This window comes from Styela clava, chromosome 3, assembly GCF_964204865.1.
Source record: "Styela clava chromosome 3, kaStyClav1.hap1.2, whole genome shotgun sequence".
NCBI classification, from domain to species: domain Eukaryota; kingdom Metazoa; phylum Chordata; class Ascidiacea; order Stolidobranchia; family Styelidae; genus Styela; species Styela clava.
This window is the reverse complement of record NC_135252.1, coordinates 5,403,366-5,425,830: the sequence shown is the minus strand read 5'-3', so window position 1 is coordinate 5,425,830 and position 22,465 is coordinate 5,403,366. Positions and strand designations below refer to the sequence as shown.

General features: G+C 34.9%; 1 protein-coding gene across 2 annotated transcripts in view; it reads right to left on the bottom strand.

The window, feature by feature from the left end:
• LOC120342282 (5'-3' exoribonuclease 1-like) overlaps nucleotides 1-22,465 on the bottom strand; it is a 50,877-nt gene that overhangs the window by 10,925 nt on the left and 17,487 nt on the right. For both annotated transcript variants that reach the window (XM_039411050.2, XM_039411051.2), the window contains exons 23-29: nucleotides 22,127-22,403; nucleotides 21,564-21,698; nucleotides 20,713-20,813; nucleotides 20,065-20,311; nucleotides 19,339-19,410; nucleotides 19,157-19,265; nucleotides 18,584-19,065 (exon numbers count right to left, since the gene is read on the bottom strand). In XM_039411050.2, coding sequence (XP_039266984.2) covers nucleotides 18,584-19,065; nucleotides 19,157-19,265; nucleotides 19,339-19,410; nucleotides 20,065-20,311; nucleotides 20,713-20,813; nucleotides 21,564-21,698; nucleotides 22,127-22,403 — 1,423 coding nt within the window. The remainder of the gene's footprint in view (nucleotides 1-18,583; nucleotides 19,066-19,156; nucleotides 19,266-19,338; nucleotides 19,411-20,064; nucleotides 20,312-20,712; nucleotides 20,814-21,563; nucleotides 21,699-22,126; nucleotides 22,404-22,465) is intronic.

Below are 22,465 nucleotides of genomic sequence, written 5' to 3'. Positions count from 1 at the left end.
AATGGTGACTGTCGGTCTAACTATTGTAAATTCCGATTTACCACAAAAGACAACCAACGAAGATACCAGGAAAATCCCCAACAAATTTTTCGTGAATTCCTCGCCACAGTTCCGCATTTTCTTATGTTAGACTGAACAAAACATAAATACTATAGATAAACGCCCCTGCATCCACCGTTTACTACCAAATTTGTCCCGGTTTTGTCTGGTACACAATCCAGCTTTGTGTATATTGATATGTGCTATGCTTTATTGGACAAAGATCATATGTCATAATACCTGCAATGAATCTGTACAAATTGTCATAATAGCTTAACAAAAGCGCGGGAAACAAAAGGAATTTTGTGATTGTTGCCTAAACTTAGAAAAACAAAACAGCGCGCATTCTCGTAGCAACTTGGGTACGCGATTGAAAGTGATACAAATTTTTGTTAATTCAGTTACAAAGGAAATCATCCACGAGCGACGCTACCTTATTGGCTAGACTGCATAACAATTCATTTAAGGACCACTAAAAAACATACGAAACTTCCAATACCTTTTCCTTTATCAATGTATTAATTTGTTATGATGCCATATCTCTGAATTATTCTAAAAAAACTTTACACCTTCAGCTTATTGAAACGAATTCCTACAAGTTCGCTACGTCAATTTTCCTATATATTCGGCTCAATGCATGGATGCAACATGAAAATTCATGTTAATATTTGAAAAAGCATTAGGCATATAATATATACCGTAAGTTGAATCCTTTCCGTTTCTGTCGGGGTGTAAAGTAAGAATTTCATACAATATGGCTATCTCGCCTAACTTCAGAAGGGCTTAATAATTTACTAATGAAGCCATCTATAAACACTCACATCTTGGCTAATCTTAACTTATGCTATCTCGAACAATTACAAAAAGTAATTGTATGGATTCAAAAACGGAGGGCGGTATATCATTTGAACTTTACTAGTTTCGTTTACGAATGCGTAAATTTTATCCATGAGTAACAATTTACAATAATTCTGTCCGTTTGACTATGAATAAATAAGAAACATATCAAAAGTATTAACTGTAGGCCGGCATTGAGTTCTAAAATGTTTGCTCTAATGTACCGCGGTTTCGTCATTAACCATTAATTCCCAATGAAGCGTAGCTGTGTAACTGGCGTATGTGAAGAGCTGTTCCGACCAGCATACAAAGCAACAGCGAAGCAGTTTTGAAAATTATATTAAATTAACACGAAATTAATAGTCAGACCAAAAATGTGGAAAAGTTAGCACTAGTGACAAGCTAAATAGTTTCTTGAAATTGAAAATGTTATTCAGTGGCCCAAAATTAAATACAACCAAACTGAGCTTGCGCCACCCTGGAACAATAACAATAAAAATCCAATAACGGCCACCTTTCTCTAGCTCTAACATGCTATACTGACGATCAAAACTACCTACACATACTTGAATAACTGTCAACAGATAACAAATGATGATGTCACTCGACGTGACGTGTTTATTTGAGCTAAGGCGCAAACTCGACTGGTTGAAACTGCTAGTGATATCAAGTGAGCAAGTCTGAGTCATATTGAACATAAAAAATAATATTGATGACTGACCACTGTTGACTTGAACTGACGCGACAGCGAAAAAAAGTAGACAACGGATACCTCGGCGTGGTTTATTTGTCACGTGAATAAATATCAATTGTAAATCATAATAAATTCATAAAAATTGTAATACTGAATGCTTTTTTAACGGGGAATTGCTGCTAGAGACATTAGTACTCAATAACTGCAATTTTTCCCAAGAAAAATGAAAAAATATTCGTCTTGATCAAAAGTATGGAGAAAAAAACTGTTATTATATTACGGCTGTAAACACATTTATGTTACATGATCAAAATACTGACAGTAAAGATCAGCATACAAGGAAAATACGTGGACCACAAATATTTTTTGACGTCTTCAATTTAATCACTTAGCACGAATATGAAATTTTTGGTGGTATAGTATGACGAAAGCTATGCTTTTTATGGACGCACTGTTAGTAAATAACATCCCCATACATCACTACGTTTTAATTATTAGACAGCCTACCTATTGAACTCAAAATTTTATTCCTATTTGCAAGTATACACGAAATTTCAAATCTACGAGGAGAAAAATCCCAAGAGAAAAATTGTGTTCTTTGTGGAGTAAAACAGTCAAATTGCATGACCTGTTTTACAACAAGCAATATAGGAAATCATCCAAAGCCCTACACAACGCAATGACGGACGTGACCGGTCCTGAGCTATATAAAGGTACAAACGCTGCTGTGCAGTAGTCCGTGTGAACAATCCAAATATAATTTAATACCACAACGAACGCGCCCAGGAAAGCCAAGTGTGACTCATTATCCGACATCGTGACGTGAAATTGAACTTTTTAAGAGATCAATCCTAAACAGAATAGACTGACCGACTACACGACTAAGTTTAACAAATATTGAACGACAGTCTGCTGTTGAAAATCAAAATTGACCACTTCCTATATTCTTTTTTTATCTACACAAATACGAGGAACTACTTCTGGAGCCACTAACTATCATATAATTACTAACACAGGGCAGAAACTTGTGAGCGAAATTTAGTTTACAGGATGCGACAAACAGTGAGCGTCGGACAGCGTTTCCTGTCATTACTATAAGAAACTTAACAATCTTACATGAAAGTCAGTTTACAATCGGAATCAGTAAAACGCGATTTCATGCAAGTCACCGAGTTCAAGAAGAAAAATAGGTAGAACGAAAATAGGAGATTAACCTAAGTTTTTCTAAGGCATAAGTTATATTACACTCATAGATGCTCAAAATGTTGTCCATGCACTTCAGAGAAGTGTCTTGACCTAGAAGCCCAAGCTCGCGTAGCGTTACGAAGGTTAACTTGTGAGATATCGTTCCAATTCAACCTATACCTATACGCGTTTTATTCGTGATATCATCTGACTTAGCTATACGCATTTTATTCGTGTTCTCATCTGACTTTCAAATTTTCTGCTAATGTAGATTCGTTAACGTTGTCTGTTTGTTTGCTAAGCACACTTCGAAAAATAAGAAGTTTGTCCGAAAGGACAGGTAATATTTAATAACTTATTCTAAGAAGTCGTAGTCCTAAATGGATAGTGTAACAAAACATTCATTACACGATTGTTCACTAATATGCCATGTTTAGCGATCCAATGGCAAGACAATACAGTGTTTATTTTTAACGTACAACAGCGACCTCGAAGTGTTGTCAAAATCTTGATTCGTTTCAACAAGCAAAGGACAGCGTGACATTTTAAAACAATTTTTCTTTTTAATAATTAATGAGGACAAAAACCCGCGAACGTAAAGTTCAAGTTATTTCGTAGATCAACAAGAATACAGATATTCAATGATTTGGATAGAATACAAAAATAGGTTCTCCCGTAGTGCCGAGTTAGGATTAGGCCATAATTTTATTCCGATTTTCCTTCATTTAGTTCTATTGCAAGTTCGGGGACTGTCTGTGTTAGCCAATGAAATATAAGCCCGTATGCTTCAGTCCCTTCACGCAACTTGATGTAAAGTAGGCGAACAAAATTAGTTACGGTACCTCCATATTGGTAATGATATAACTAATGAAATACGAAATAATAAACATGCTAAATACTATCATTCTTGACAATGACAACTATAAATATGGGTATTAGATCCCAATCTAGTCTACTCTCGCTCAACTAATATCTTTAAGTGTCAAACAAAAGAGCTTAGTTTAGGACATTAGGTGGTGTGAAACGTCTAAAGGGCAACGTGGAATCACGTGACGACTCCGTGATGAAAGCAAGGACATGCGTTTCAGACAGATAACGACGGAATGATGCAACATTGTGCGACAGTCGACATCTGCTCACAAATATAAATCAATGTCTAAATTGTATTGTAGTCAAGTGCAACCTAAAAAGAGGAACACCAATATTGATTGACTGAACGATTATTTGTACACTGGTCATCAAATGTAACAGCAGGTAATCTAAAATCCTCAATGTATCCCTACGTCAAACTTTCTCAAATTTGCGTTCGCTAAAACACTTCAGCTAAAAACCATCAGTTTTAAAGATTGGCGTTTCCTGTGCCAAACCCTATAGAACTTAAGCGATCATTTTTTGTTGATAAGTTCATCGCCGTCCATATGACATACGATCGATAGTGCATTAAAATTTCCGTGATTTTTTTTGCTCTGTGCTTGGACAAAAAATCACTTACGTTTCAACATAACATATTCGCGGTATTCGTATCATTGTTTGTTCGTATAAACGGGTTAGATATATAATCTACCAACATTGTACGGTACAAGATCTCAAGAAAGCGTTGTTATGTCTGCGCATATCTTCACAAGAACAAGCGTAGGACAAAACGTAGGTTAACAAAGACCGTTACGGCCGAAATGGACCTTGAACTGTCGCACACCTACCACAGATTATATTCACATGCGATATCCTGATAAATAATAACAGATATACTGAAGTCTAACAGAGGGGGAAGGGGTTCTGACTCACACTTGAATATCTATCGGAATTTCCTACCTAAGTTGGACTTTGTGTTCCAGGAGAAAGATCAGCTATTTGTTTGTCAACCTAGAAATAGCTGCTTATACCATGCATGGCTAGTTGATTTTGAGTCATTCACTGAAGTTCAAGAATAAACAAGTAAACGATTCGCCCAGTTATAGATACCATCGCGTATCTGTCAGTGACATGCTCATACTAACGTGGAGATCCTTTTTAATAGTAAACATACAGAAATAAAACAAAACAATACTGCAGAAAGGTTCGACAAATTTTAAAATGGAGCAAATTACTTCTGTCCCTTGCATTTGAAATCCCTGGCTAAAGGTATCGTAATCTATAACTTAAATACCTAAATTCCACGCACCCGAAATAACAAAAACGCAAAATTATCTTCAGAATATATGATGTAATATAATGTACACCTAACGGTGTCATCTAAGATTCTATCGTGGACCACAAAGAACTAATTACCAGCGTATCTGTAAGCCTTACAGAACTATTGTCGTATGTAGTCTACAATATAAGTATTTATTAGTATCTATACGTTTACACTTGGTTTCGGTAAAAATGTGCTTACGAGTGCTTTTGAAAACAAAGACACTGAGAAAACAACAACACTCATCAAAACAGAAATTATAGTTTAATTAGCTTGTTTACGGGGACAGCCGCAAAATGTATACTGCAATTGCAACAAGTCTGCTAGTTGGGATGATGAGAAAGGCTGAAATGAATATAAGCAAGAGCAAGAGCGAGAGAGTCCACATTCTGACATTCACTGTTATTGTGAACTCAAATGCAGCAGAAGAATAAAATTAAATGCTGGTGTTGAGCCAATGTCAATTGAACTCACTGACAAATATTTTGGATTTTGAAACAATTGCCCACTCATATCACGCTATAATGTTTATGTAACACGAAACTGACTTTTGATTAGTGTTGCTGGCATACGAGTAAAGCCCGCATCATACCACACAACCCACATTAGCGAATATTCCATAATTTTAGTCAGATGCTCTCATATTTTTATTACCTCTCATTCCTCAACTTCAATAAAAACAAAAGCCCTCAATCAACTTGCGGTTTGACCTTTACCCACTATATATATATATATATTTAATACTTTCATTAACGCGGAACCTTTATTCACCAATAAGGAGGAAGTAAAAACTACGTCGATAAAGTAATTATCAAAATTCAAATTTAAAATATTGAGTTCAATTTTTACCACCCTCATCGTTTGACGTTTTATACATACGCTAATATCAGTGAAAAAAATAATTTTGACCGTTGGAGCAAACAAAGCGTCGTTCTGCCATTTGAAATCATTGAAGATGCTTATTTTTTAACCTAAAAATATTCTCATAACAAGCCGCGGGTACGAAACAAATATACCATGAAGCGTTCCAGACCGTTGAAGCTCTAAAAAATTGCGCAAATGATTGCACACGAAATATATAAGAAAAGGCGATGACAGGAAAAAAAACAAGCACGAAATGCTGCTAAATGGGTATCTCTCGCCCAGTCGACTCGAAAATTCGACCTATTGTAATGACACAGTCCAATATTCTACAATTATCTATGATTGCTGTAAGTTTACTGTTAAAGCAACAAGGCGGGTGACACAGAAAATGGTTGAATTTACTAACAAAACGGAGAAACAATATGTCTATTAAAATCTTAGAAATGTTCATTACAACGGTGAAAATCAGAATCATATATCTTATTTTAAAGTTATTTCTCACTGATGCGAGACCTAATGAGCGGCGAAGCCTCACTACAATCTTATTCAATATAAGAAATAAATATACCTTCCCATTCCTAACTCTGTAGCCAAACTAATATGTCTTCCTGTTTCGCAAAGATGAGTAAGATCTACGTTCTTCATTCTATTGTCGTTTGCATTATCACATACGTATTTCCATTACGTACATGAAAAGGGGGAACGAACAACAATAAACAATATTACGTCAGTATGATATCACGAAGCGAGTAATCTCTAAGTAAAATATGCATTGTAATTTTCGTAAATTCTTACTAATTTGTACATATTTCACATTCGTCGTTACTTATAAGCACGAATCTCGCGGAAACAGTAACTCAAGATATCTAAGAATGGTTCGCAATTGAAACTCGAGGGTTGTAACAATGGCATATCTTATCTCGAAAAATCAGAATAATCAACATAATTGTCGATTAACCTTTTACTTATTTTTCGAAAAAACAATCACCATAACGCTACTATCAATTAAACACGGACCCAGCAAGCTTTCGAAAAAGCATGTACAATATACACGGAATCTAAAAATTATGACCTAGCGATTATGTACTGTTCAATTTCACTGAAAAAACGGTCCAAAGACAATTTACGCGTTATATTAAACTGTTTAGGAATGATGTTTTTTGGTCAATAGGATTACCCAATAATAATATCCAGAAATTTAATGAAGAAGTATTCAAACTTAGCGGCTCGCCTTGGACCTGGCATCTATTATGTCACTCGCCGTCAGAAGGCAAATGCTTGACATCAATGAAGACGAAGTCCAATAATATATACCGTCGCGAATCAGGTTGAGTAAATCTAACTTGATTCAAAAATAATTAATTACTTCAAAAATCTGCGATAGAAAGTGTAAGTTTAATTTCGCACAATTTAAAAATAAGTCCATTTTAATAATCTCCGTTATACGGAGTCGCAAGAGACTACAATCGGTCGATTCCAACTAAAAGCTTCAATCAATAGATAATTAATACAAGAACTGTTGTTGATCACAATACTATACAACTTGATGGAGATAGAACGAATGTCAAAGGTCGATATCGATTTGGGCGAGCGCGACGTTAATAGCGAATAAATATACAATATTTAATGCATCACCAGCTTGACTGAGCGGCTCCAGTGTTATTGGATTAGTAACTGATTGGATTAGCATTCATAATTTAACGAGCACATGTGAAACAGTCGTTTGGGGTGGACACACCATTTGTGTTTCAGATTACACAGAATAAACGACAACAATCCTGTACTAAAACTAGGGATATTGGTGGATTACATCGCTGTGTTGAACAGTAGGTCATTTAATATTAAATATGCCGAATATACTCTGAAACAAACATGTGGAGCTTAATGTTTATTCAAAAAAAATTGCCCCATCTGCTAAAACAAATAAGTATCAAACAAATCTAAAAAAAATATTTTAAAATCTACCTCGCACTTTTTTCAGTGTCAAATTTATCATTGGTAATCGATGGGGAACTCAGATATGATGGTTTTATGTAGCAAACGTAATAACTTTAAACTAAAAATGTATTCTCTGAACGAGTGTGGCAAATTGTAATCGAAACTGGATAAGAATGTACGTGCCCTATCTCCATGTCCTATATTCGATACCCAAACCCAAACCGCTCGTCTGCATATAGCCTAGCACTATTCCAAACCTAAGTGGCTTTACGTGTAACACCTTCGTCAATTAATACAACTTCTGACACTATATGTGTCTTTTCGGAAACGGGTAATGGATATTTTCAGAAATTATGCCAGAAAAAAATATTCTTATTATTTGGATTGAAATTTTGCACGATCCTATTCCACGACTAGGATGAACGACAATGTGTATAAATCCATAAGCAAACTGAACATATTATTACCGTTCTGAGAAAATCGGAGACGTTCGCACGCACGTTTTCGACATGAATAGACAATTCTTCCGAGAAGAATTCGCGTTACAACAGCGTTACTACAGATAAGTTCATCCGTAACTTCAACTTCCTAGAACTAGTCGAAACCTTTAAATTCCGAAAGTTTTATGAAAACAACTTCCGACTTTTCAACGCTGCAATATACTTAAAAAAAACCCGAACAAGTTCAAATTCCATTTCACGCCTCATTGAAAACCCGTGTTTCCAAATACGTCTGAGAAAAATGACGAGCAGCAAACACACAACATGTTCCGCTCTATTGATACGCTCGATTGATTTCAAATCTTATAAGGCAAACCAAACTTTCAATTTGATGAAACCAAACACACATAAAAACAACAGGTGATGCACATATACATAACCACATAAAGAGTACGTGAGATGGAACGTAAATATCCAAAATAAAGAAACGTAAATATCCAATATGAGGCGGCCAAGATCAAATCTAACAAATATTTTTATTTTCAATAAGCTTCACGCCCTTCAAAAAAATTGTCCATGACCCATTTGTGGTGCACGCCCTCACCGTATGAGAACCACTGCTCTAGAATATGTTCAAAATGGCTTGCTTTTCCTAGATCACTCTGCACATAAATACATTCAATATTTGGGCATAACATATGGCATATCAGATTTGTTTATTATCTAATTTCTATCAATGAATGTTACAGTGTGTAACCGGACAATGTATATATGATATTCTAATGAATAGTGCAATAAAACCCGATCCCCTATTCCGGCAAAACTCCGGGAACAGTGAAACCATATTTCAATCAGCTAAAACTAAACGAAGATTGTTAAATAACAGGACAAAATGAAAACCGAACGCAAATATGGATGTTCTAATAAAATATGCAATGAAACCCGATCCCGATTTCCGCATATTCCGGGAATAGTGAAATTATATTACAATCCTCAAAAAGTAGAGGGATAATATTATATCGTACTCAAACTTCAGTTACGTGGCGTAAAGTTCTCAAAAACTAAATTACTCAATTTAAAAAAGAGTTTGTTTCGCATTCTTTATATTTTAGATGACGTCCCAATCGGACAACTTAACAATATACATACATCGTTTTATTGAAAATAAAGAATATTGTTGAATTCACAGACTAATAATTGCAACCCAACGATTGTCAAAGCGACAGCTATTCTTAAAAAAAAATTCAAAATAAAACATTCCGCACTGTCACGTCCGTTACAAACAATTACATTTACACATTCTTGACGGGTCACCAAGGAACATATGTCACTATGATAAAACTGTCTATCAAATCCTAATCATCATTACATAACCAAATGCTTCACTGATAAAGAAACTATTGTCATCTTCGATCAATCTTGATTCGCACTCGATATAATGTGCCGGTTATATATTCCGTGCCTTGCTGAAACCAACATACACACATTCAGGTCATTTCCTTAAAATATGAGCTAAGATCGAAACACAACATGCTATGACCACAATAAACAAATGAGATGTGTCATTTGCAGTATAGCCTATTCATTCCACCATGATCCTCGCATCTGGTGTTCACATAAAGCCAACAACTTAAATTTTATACCAAATCTAAATACGAACGATTACAAATTTTTTTTTAAGAATATCACGGGACATCCAATCTCATAACTTTCCCTAATACAATAAAAAAACCACAAACAGTAAAATAAGCATGACATTGCAATTTCAGAAAGTTAGGAAATTCAAGTTCAACTGTTACGTCACGGAAGTTCGTCGACAACGGACAATAACAAACCGACAAATGACATAATACTGAAAGTATAAATATATTACGACGAAGAAATACAATAAAACGCACCATGTCTTTCTGAGAATTGAACATTAAAGAAATAGCAATGGCATCACAAATACAACAAATTCCCAAGTTGCGCATACGCAATCGCCGGAACTTCCGTAGTTTGTGTACCAGGTTTGGCCATAATTTTATTCCGATTTTCCTTATTTTTGTTCTATTACGAGTTCGGGGACTGTCTGTGTTAGACAAGTGAATATACCCCCTGCCCACAGGCTTCCGTCCCTCTACACAATTGATGTAAAATAGGCGAACAAAATCAGTTACCTCCATATTGGTACACACACTTCTAGAGCGCCCAACCGCCAGTTGCGTTACGGAAAAGTCATTCTTATTATTTGCATCCTTTTCTTAAATCACGTTTAACATGAGAAAAAGACTGCTAACAATGACATCATGCGTGATACTTAAAACAAGAGTACAAAAAAAACGTGGGTGCCTCGAAGGGATGTCGTGGACAAACGTTATCATCTGTCAAGTGATCGACAAAACTGTGCAAGCAGATTCATCGTGTCTTCAATATTCACAATTTATGCGCTTGATGGACTTATAAACTTGACAGGTACACGAAACTGGATTGCTCATAAGTCATCACAACATGGGCAAATGGAAAGAGCATTTAGTGAAAAGCTTGAAGACTGGCAGCGATGCAGTATTGCCTCTCAAATGCAATCGAAGACCACAAATTAATATACCCTCTAACTCAGGAGTGGTTAAACTAACTTAGGTTTTTGCACCAGGGGCCAAAAAATTTGCCCACCTAGACTGGCGGGCCATGTAAGTGTGACGTAAAAGGTTACATTTTATGAACGATATTCACAGTGTTACAAAAGCAAATGTAGAAAACTTGCGTTAAAACGAAATTTAATCGCAATCTCAAATTCCTTACATTTTTTAGCTAAAGCATCAAAACTCGGTTTTAGTTTGGTTGTGGCAGAATCAGGCGGGCCAGTTAAATTACCCAACGGTCGGATTTGGCCCATGTCAGATCTAACTTCATTTGTATTCGGAGAAACGCACACCATTATCTGATTTGTCAATGTATTAAAAATGAAGAATTAGTTCTACGTGTCATGTATTTTCAAATGAACACACAATTGGCAGTATAGATATGAATAATTTTCAACATTATCATCGAAACATGGTATTTATTGCGTATGAAGCGATGTCCCTTGACCTTTGCTTGTTCTATCATTCGCAATCATGATAACGACAATTAGCCCCAAGGTAAAAAGAACAGGAAGTAGCCATGCAGCGTGTTTTGCATGACGCAATCTTGCAAAATAATGATTCAGTATTATTCTTCGCATTTTCGCAACTTTTGCTGTTTCATGGATCAAAGGTCGATATTTAAAAATACAAAAAACAATAATATTTCTTGGTAAAACTAGAAAACTAAAACAATTTTGTAACAATAAATAGTGTGTCATATTTCTCAAGTTAATCCACTTCGGAATTCTAACGAAACGTTGCGTAAGAAATTTTGATGTCATTCAGTTATTCGCTGCGTGGATAAATTGTGATCTGGGAATGAATTTTGGATGCAACGTAATCCTTGTTCTACTGGTTTCTCTGATCGCTGTTTACACATTTCCAAATCAAAAATTATTTGCTTTTTACGTTAAAACAAGTCGTGTCATTCGCCCTCGAAAAAAAGCACGCATTGGAAAGAGGTGACGATATTATCTTTGGGAAAGAAGACATAGTTTTCAGGCCTGTGTGACTTGAATATTGATATCATGGATGCATGTTTGATAAGATATCAGTGAAACCTATCTTTATCGTTAAATTCCTTCCTTCGCCTATTTAGACCTATTATCCCTTCTATAAGTAGTTCATAATGTGTGCATAAATACCTACAGTATTATAGTAATAATAAAGAACTGAAGAATATTAGTAATACTACAGAGAATACAGATCAAAATTTATCCCCGATAACGACAGAGGGACTATAGGCCAGTATTTAATAGTATAGAACCGCATCGGGCATACCGCAAGAACCGACATCCCGAACGCACGACCGTCAAATCGTATCCATCTGTTGCAAAGTTCAACATTGCATACGCCAACAATAATATTGCAAATGTCAATATCCAACGAAAACGTCAAAAATATGATATCAGTATATTACACATGCCATATGATATTTCCTGGTTCAGTCATACACGGAAGTTAAAATGACTGGACCATTCTCAAAAATACCCAATCAAAAATACCTTAAACGTATTTGTATACGTGACTGCCTGAGACTGAGTATTTTACGTATTTTTTTATTTTTTTTTCAAACCAATTCATAGAACACTAAAATAAAATAACAAATCAGACAATCGAAATTTTTGCTTTTCTGCAAAAATTTGAGGGTACATCGTGACATCCTGTCAAGTTGTTATTTAAAGTTTAAAACTTTAAACTAAATAGCATAGAATATTTGGTGCTCCAGAAGTATGCGCACCAAGATGTCGCACAACCTGAATCCTAACCGGTACACACATACTATGTTCCGGTTGTGAGCCATCTTGGTGCGCATACTTCTGGAGGTCCGAATATTTAATTAAAATTAATTAAAAGTGTGTTCGTTCGGAGTTAAATGAGTTAAGAGTCGAGATTTTGATTGATCCCGAGTCGGATCCAGGATTCCAGACTTTCTGTGGGGATAAAATATTCCATAATTTTTAAAGAAACCCAAAAGGTAATATATCTACCTTCACACAATAAACCTATAGAAAAAGTCTTCGTTACAGCGTCTGAACTCTGAACTATTTTAAAATCACTCCTCCCACAACACAAATATATTACTGAAATCGAGTATCGGCGCTATTTCCCGAAGCGAATCTAGTTCTTGTTATGAGATTGTATTACGGCCACATTAATATCCTATTCCGAAAGGCGACTAGAGAAGTATCAGTACCATTATTAAATTATTGTAAAGGCAATCTCAATATTTAATATTATTCTACAACTGCGATCAGTGGAGACAACAAAGTCTTACAACAGCAAAATAGTAACGAGGACCTCTCACATATTCTACCGAGATTATATGGTGTTCAGAAATTTATATACCTAGCCTACAATAGCTAACGTTTTCATCCCAGTACTATTGTTAATTCAACAAATGGAACCAACCATATACTACAATATTCATATTACAAAAAAACATGTACACGAAATACCACCCTTTCCTAAAAATACCATTTATCAATACAAAAATCGAAAATACCGAATGTCAGAAAAACACGCAACAGCAGGTAAAACAATAGATCTGGTGACGCAACAATCTTAGTTGGAAAATATTCATTCGTCATTCCGCTTGCAAACATAGGAATGCTGTTAGACTGCAACGCATTTGTATACCGTTTTAGCAGGGCAGGATGCAAATCGAGGTCTTACATTTATAATAAAAGTATCTCACAATTGAAATATAGCAACATTCCAGTACGAATTATGATAAACATTCCGCCAATACAATTGTATATACAGTACCTATTGCTGCCGTTTCCGGGATTATAAATAGATCGTATGGTAGACAGAAACAGTTTGTATAGCCAAAAGTATTTCCATAAAAGGCGCATATAAGGCGGTGAAGGGTGAAAGTTATGTTTGTGAATTTTCGAGTCAGTGTCGGCCCGTCTCCATAAAATTATTTATCGTGGAATTCATTTATTTTTACAGGGCTACTAGTTGCAATTCTCTCTGCAAGGGTCTCTACACAATTAAATTATGCTACACAACTTAAACAACAGTGTTTCGCTAATTGGGGTTTGTTGAAGTTACCTAGAAGTATAATCTGATATACTAGATAAAATTTCAAATACAAATATTTTGAATAGAATCATCTAGTAGTAATATCGTAATTTTTGCAAAATTTTCTAACCCAAAAATTTAAAATAAATCCCTGTTAAACGGTAAAAATAGTAATACACACCCAGCAATCATTTCGAATTTCCTTTAAAACTAAATTCCATTGGCATACCTATTCACAAAACGATGAAAGAAGTTCAAACACAATTAGATTTCTTTCATATGAACATCTATCTATTTCAAGCTAAACTCCTTTCTATATGAAACAATCAGGAACCACAAAAATGCAAACGTAGCTAAGATTGCAACATCCGGAATAATAACCAGAAGTCAGCAGTATTGTTTTGAAAGAAAATAAAAATTCCCGTACTGTGAAATGAACGCGGTATTCGAAATTGAAAGCGAGATCTATAACTTGCATAGTGAATGAAAACATTCTGACGTAAATGTGTATTTTATTTGATATACCGGTAATGTCTACACAGCAACAGGCTTTTTGTTGACAGAAAAATACTGCATACAAGGAAAAAGACACTGCGTAACAAACGTATGTAAATCAAAAGCACTCAAATCCAAACAATCAGCACAAGGAATGAAAACAACGTAATACAAGGGAAATTACAGTAACGTTGAGTCTGTCAATCGTTGTGATTAAAATGACCCTTTGCGCGTTCAATATTTTCACACAGTAAAAGGGAACCAGGTACAAGCTTTGTTTATTTTCGTGGATCTGCCTTTCCTCTGTCTGCATACTAAAAAAAAAAGCACAACAAAACGTTCTGAGGCATGCACACAAGTAACGGAAACCACGTATATGGTGTGGAACGACTAACTTGAAAAAAAATGGTCTAAAGCGAAGATTTAAAACAGCAGTCCTAACCAGTGAAATAGTATACACAATTTTCCTACGGTCGCTTTTGAAATACAGATGTAGCGGGGCGAAAACCTGGACAAAAGATGGCGCGAATTTCACTTCACTGTCCTTTTGGTGACACGAACACTCGCCTATATTTACGTTTATCTCCCAACCAAGGTCACACGCACTCGTCAATTCAAGTAGTAAAAAGATAATTGAAACATAAAATGTCGCGAGGTACGGAACCCATACTTCCTCAAAAGCAACAAAGACAGCGACAGAATGATATCATCAAATACCTTCGGAAGATATAACAATGAATTTTATACAATATAAAAGGACATTCCCAGACATAGGGAATTTCCAATGATGCTCTATCTAAAACACGTTTTTGACCGAACGAACACTCGATGGAAATTGTCTACTTTAAAAAATCGAAAAATTCACAAAATCGAGTTTGGCAATACGGACATACCGCTAAGTCAAAATCACTAATTGTCCATAGCTTGGTTAAGCCGGCAGAGTGCGAGACAGTGATGACACAACTGCTACATTTGCCTTTGGAAAAGGTTTTCAGGTTAAAGGGACGCGCACCAAAGGGGGAGTGAAGCTAATCAAAAACAAAAATATTTCTTAGATTCGATTTGGAACGCCTTTTTTCGGATATTTACATTTCGAAACTTCTCATTTATTTCATTATTTACTTTTCATTCACGTATTTTCAACGTGTTTTTTGAATAAAAGATGTTTTCGCCTTAGTTATTTGTAGCTTATTGTTAGCTAGTTATTTTTGAGGGGGTGCGAGACTTGACAAATTTTAAAATAGGGGGAAGGCTTTCAAATTTTTTAAAACCATTGGGTTAAACTATTATTAACCTGATAATGCGAACAGTAAGCGATTACAGCCAGGCAGGGCATTGATGTCCGTAAAAGCCGACTTTAATAAGCAACGATAATACGATGAGACAATTAGCGGTTTGTATCGCTTTGTGACGCCTACATTTCAAATAAGTGTCCACCACTGACAACTCAAAACATTGCTGACATTAAATCTCTGTACAATAATGAGGGGGAGTCCAATATATATGATGATCTTGTATGAAAAATGCAAACACAAAATAAATATATGCAAAATCGAACTATTGACAATTTCCTTGTTGTGGTCTATGAATCACTTTTGAAACAATGTTTTGTTCTTGATTTGACTATGGATTAATGTCATTATATAATTATCTCTAAATATCTGTCAGGCTATTTATTGCCTATAATTGGCCACACAACATTAAATATATACTAGTAGATAAAAAACCACTGTGGCCACATATTATTACAGCACAATATTATTGGGTTTTCAGAAACGACATTTTCACTACTACTACCTTGTTCCACAATGTAATATTTTATCTTTTATCTATTCTGTGTTTTGGTGAGGTCATCATTACATAGCTGATTACATTAGAAATATTTTAAGCATTGATCATTATGGTAAACTTCCAGTAATACAATAAATAACAAACAGCAGAGAGAAAAGCCATAACAACATACAAATTTGTGTCTTTGTGTTGGACCTGATGAATATTTATTAATTTAATGAAGGGTGTTCATAAAGTCCTGTTAAAAATTTAAAATTTTGTGCCAGTAATCATTAACAATCTAATTTTGAATTGTTGTTCCTTAATTAAAGTAGGTCACTGGAGTGCTATATAGCTGGACAATCACTTTTCTTTAATTTGATTTGAACCAGTTTGAAACTAACAGTGCAGAAACTATGATAAATTTCGAGACAAAATAGAAAGTTGTTAGCTCTTCTGTGATCATAAAACATTTTCTATTAGAACATCAACTACAAAGCTTCAGACAGAGCAAATAATGTTCACTTTGAACCCAAACGCATTTTCTAGTCAATAATAAGAGATATCACAATCACATCAAAAACTACAGTATATCAAATATTCCATTAAGTTTAGTTTTGCATACAGAGTGACCCCACCAAAACGGAACACCTGTTCATTCAGAACATATTCTGGTTAGGATAGGATTTACATATTTATCCCAAGGGGAGAGGAAAGCTGATAAGACAGCTTAATCATATGGCAAAACATGGCCTCTCGGCCGGATACCAGTCCGTGTTAGGCATGGGATTAGTTAGCCTTATTTGTTTTCGGGAGCATAGATTTGATGGTGGAGAAGGCGTAACTGACCTGTGGTAACGTGAACCGCCCCATGGCTGCAAGGTGATAAGGCTTTCATGCCAAGTATCCTAGGTTACCGAAAGTTTGGGTACAATCATACACAAGTTCGAGTGTTGAATAAACTTTACTCATTTTTGCAATTAAAAATATTATTTGTACTATTATGTAGTTAATAAATATGAAGATATTATTAACAGCTAAATTTTGTCAATAAGCAACACTGAGAAAGATGAGCAATACCTGATCACCTAATCATAATTTCTCTTTGCATAACACTCAAAATATTAGCAAAATGAATAATACTAAAATAATAAATACCATTATCACTAATATACAGTATACATTAATATGTGTTAAACAAAACAAACAAGGTATGACTTATATTATTAATGAGTATCAATATTAGTCAGACAAAATAACCTCACGATAAATAAACGTCATCATGATCAAAATGTTACCCTATTTGTTTATTCATCCTAGACATGGTGTGATGATCACACATTACTAGGGTTGACTAATAACTAACTAATCTATGTTAATGGTGTTTTAATGAATTATGAAACGTTGCAATTTGAAATTAATTAACTAATTAATAATGTGATTAACCTGAAATTTTCGACATACAAATCCTTTAAGTTGAAATAAATGAATATGAAAATTTATATTTTTGAAATTTATTTTTTCAACACTTTTTATTATGAGTGTTTTAATTGTACCATTTAAAATTAACATTCAATTTTGTTGTATCAGATTTTTTTTATGAAAATTTGATCAAAACAAGATCACCATCGATCAAATAAACGTGGAAAAAATACTGGTAAGAGTTGCAAGAAACAACCGTCACACCAAGAACTCTACATAGGATTATCTTTGCAACAAAGATACCAGTAGATAGCAACTGACACGAAATATGGTAATCACTGCTATGAAAACAACCACAAACAGGGATGTCCAAATTAATTTTATTCGCTATTTTAAATTAGCTTTCAGAATCAATTCTGATAATGAAAAAAAAAAAGGAGTATAAGCGAAAAGGCCTTAATCTAATTTTCGCAGATGGAACAAAATAAACTCAATTAAATTAATAATTATCTTAACTTTTCTGCACTTCCAAGTCCAAACTCATAACATGATTTCTATATGTTCTTCGATGAATAAGAAGAATAACATATTCAATACAGTAGAACCTCCACTAACGAAAGAACCCGAATACGAAATTTCCAAGTTACGAAACATCTTTTCGTTAAAATATTGCTTAGAATAATGAAAGATTCATTGAGCGAAGTGTTTGTTTTTGTTCATGGTTTAGTGCCTATTTCTAACGTTTTATAACATCATGTATTTGTTGACCATTGGTGCAGTTTTAACCATTATTTATAATTTATACAAATATTATGACCAAGTTTTGTGGGGGCTAAGAAAAAGTTTGAGCATTTATGGAATAAAAAAAGTTCCTACTTACAAAATTTTCTGCTTACGAAACGGCTTCCGGAACAAATTAATTTCGTAAATAGAGTTTCTACTGTATATTATTTTGAAATTATTACTTTAATGCATTTGGAACAGTAGATTGTTCAGTTTTGGACATCCCTGGCTTATTACAGGTAAATGTAATAAAAACCAGCCTGACATAGCCATGTTTATCAGCAATCAATATATACAAATGCCAACTTACTTCATAGTTTCTTGCAACGGACATTGCTGCCTCTGTCTGTCTCCAATCTTGTGTAGGTGCACCTGGCTGACCGGGCCATGGAAAGAATGGTGGTTGTTGCATTTGCATTCTGAAGTTACGCGTCATGGGTCTGGCATTAAAAGGCCCAGGATATCCTCTTAGAAATTGCTGTTGTGGTGGCGGTCCTCTTTGGCGATATGGTGGTATACCAGGGGGGAAATGGGAGGGAGGTAGTTGATTTATTGGGGCACCTGAATAGTGTGGGTACCAACCCCGTGATGGTACAAATGGGGGGGCTTGAGGTTGTGGGATAGTATTGCTTGTGAATGACTGTTGAGCTTGGGTATGGTTCCTGGGGTTTTGATCCTGTGGAAAAGGCTGAGTGGGTGTAAAAGCGAGTTTTGGGATAAAAGGCGGGGCATTTGGGTGAGGAACTTTGATAGATTTGAAAAGTTTATTGAGATGATCAACCCCGTCTGCTCCTGAAATAAAAGTAGTTGTTTTTGATAACTATAAGAAGGACTTTCTAGCGAGAATCAAAGTATCTATTACTATTGAAACGGAAGAACAAACCTGGTGTTGATGTAGACTGAGTGACAGTAGTTGTCAGCGTAGTTGAATGCTGTAATTTAGTATTTCTTTTGTCAGATTGGACATTGGCAGTCGTTGTAATAGTACTTTTCTGAAAAACAAGTTGTTATTACAAAATTTCAAAAAAATTCATATTTTAAATTTTAAACTGATTGCACAAATACCTTGGTAGTTTCTTCACTTGTAGATTTAGATTTCACAGAATCTGGTTGCACCTGTGGTAATGACTTTGCAGCCTAAAAAAATACAATATATATTTAACTACAGCAGTGGTTATCAACTTGTTATATTGGGTGGTACGTGAGATCTCCAGTAACCAGAGCCGGTTCACAGGTTCGAATCCAGTGGGGGATTGCTGAACTCCTTGCCGTCGTAGGGTGTTTCAAGTCGCCGCTAATCGGTTTCGTCCACCAAGTCTATGCATCCCAAACAGATACTTGGTTAATTATTCGTATACTCGACATGGCCTGGAAACCAGACAAGAAGTTATGGTACCCCATATGATTAGACTGTATTATCATTTTTTCCTCTTTTCCAGAATAATATACAATCCCCTCCATGAATTTTAGGAACTAATTAGGTTTTGGCTCCGGGAGAGGGTGATTTTATTGACTGAAATTTTTTGGTCGTTGAGAAATTTTGAATTTCTGCTTTGTACAGGTGGAAATTGTGGGTAAATGGTAGTTTTATAGGCTTTATAACTGTCAGTAAGGTGAAAAATTCAACTTTTTTTTAAACAAAGGATGATGATTTATGATTATGGATTGAGTGGCACCAACTCTCATCTGGCAGACTTGCTTCATGTCATACTTATCTATGGTACAGTCAGATAAGAAAACAATGACAATTTGTTGTAGAAGAATCTCTTAAAAATATATAGGCCTACTCACTTGCATTAGGGATGTGATGTTGCCATTTTTTCCTTGAATATTTTTCAGTTCTTTGGCGTTGGGTGCTGTGATGTTTGGCACTGCTTTATCATTCAAATTAGGCTGTGAGTTTGGGGCGGAACCTTTTGATTTTGAGCTTGCAGTTGTAGCAGAGGTTTTTGACACATTGGGATTCTTATTTTGTTCTTTTAAGGTATTCCATAATGTATGAAATATGTCTCCTTGCTGTTGATTCCCCTTCGCATGTCTAAGCAAAGACTTGGTTTAAGTTCATTCGCTCCATTTTTAGTTAATCAGGAAAATATGGGAATATCAGAAAATACTAGAGAATTGCTTTCTTGTAGTAACTGAAAGTCAATATTGAATTGTTTCAAATGAATAGTAATGGCTTGTGAAATGGGGCAAATCTAAATAGTACTGAAAGTAGTTATAAGGGATTAAAAACATTTTTAAAGTTATGACACATTACGGAATACAAATCTATGATAGGTGAATTTAAAAGTTGGTTTTATCTTTTTGTGAATATTGTATCTCTATTATATAAAGGTAATTCCGTTTATTTGAATTAGGTGAGACCAAAAAGTTAGTTATTCCAATAAATATGAGGCAAACGGGCATAGCTTGCATAAAAAACATTCATCTATTTACCTGGCATCTTGTTTTCCACCTGTATTTGCATTTGGTCTTTGCATAATTGTTGGTCGATTCATGCCTTGCTGAACCTTACTCGTGGAAACTGGCCTTTGAAACTGGAAGTAAATTAAGCAACAATAAATGAGCTTGAGACTTATTGTAAAACATGCTAACTAACCAATTGACTGTAAAAATATACGCATGTTAAACATTAAGCAGATTCCGATTCTGGTTGGTCTTCCATTATAAAAATTTGAGGGCTTTCTTTATCTTATAACATGAATATTAAAAAAGCTTGTTTGAGAAGGAGGAAGATTTATTATTTTGTCAACCAAAAACTACAGTCATCAATGCAGGAGAAAAGGAACAGCAATATAATTGTTTTTGTATGCACAGGAGGGAGTGATACGAGTCAACTCTCACCATATTCGCTTGTATGAATAAAATGCAAATTTGAAGATGAATTACGAGAAACTTAAACCAGTAGTATTTTTATAACAGTTACGAACAAGACTGGTGACTTCTCGAGTAATATCAATATGTGGGTGTGAGGGGTTGGGGCTTTAGCTAGTCATGATATAACCTGAATGGGTAGGAAAATAAGATCAAAAAAATTATTTAAATTTTTGAACTTTTGTAGCTATTTATCCAAATACTTGTGTAGCTTTTCATTGAAATACTTGGATGACTATTGGTTGGAATTATGATTGAATATCATCAGCTTTAAAAGCATTTATATCTTTGTAATATCTTCTAATGAAAATTTAACGCAATTCTAACATTTGTCCTTTTGTCTTGAAACCCTTGAATAGCTGAATATCTATTCAAAACCCACCAAAATATATACACGACACAACCAATCATACCTCTCTATTGTTGTGCTGGGATTGAGTTCTTGCTTCATTGCTTGATCGTAAATATCTTGGACTGTGATCTCTTGTGTTAGAAGAACGTTGATTTCTTTGATGATAATCCAGATTCTGAGCATTTGATTGCCAAGCCTATAGATAAGAGGCAAGTGAAAACAAAATATCAAGAATTAAAATGTAACGTAAAAATAACACACAGTGATGGCCGGTGTTCAAGTTACATGTATATTCATAGATATCAGTAAATATAAATATCACCAAAAGAGTCAAAGAAAATAATTTGTTTTGTAGATGACTCGAAAGTGCTAAAATTCTGCCACCCACAGCAAAATTACAAATCATCAAAGATGCATTAAATTTCAATGTTCTGTAACAGTAAAATGAGTAAATAGAGAATTTCAGTCAATTTTCAGTTACGTGTTTGTGAATGCACTCTTCTACACCTGCTGTATAGTAAGTGGTGAATAAGTCCATATATATCCAGCTCTATTCCTAGCTGTTATAACCATTAAATATGCAGATAGAAGTGTTCAATCCCTTTTCTTGTTTCAAAAAATTACCTGTTTTGTAAACTGCTTATTGTGAGGCCTCACAACAGCCATTGGTTTGTGATCTCTTGATGAGATTCTCCCTCCATGAGAAATATTAACCATCGCACATTCTGGCATCCTGTATCCTCGTCGTTTAGGACATCTGCCACCAAACTCCAATCCTCCAAGGAATTCTTCGTCAAAGATGACGTCAAACAACGCATCTTGTCCTGGCTGCTTATGGATGCCAATAATTGTACCTCGTAAACCAAGTGGGACAGTGTAGCCATCTCTGACATTTACAATTCTAAAAAAAATTGAATTAAAAGCATTTTGAAAAGTGTATAAATAATGGTTCAGAAGTGTTTA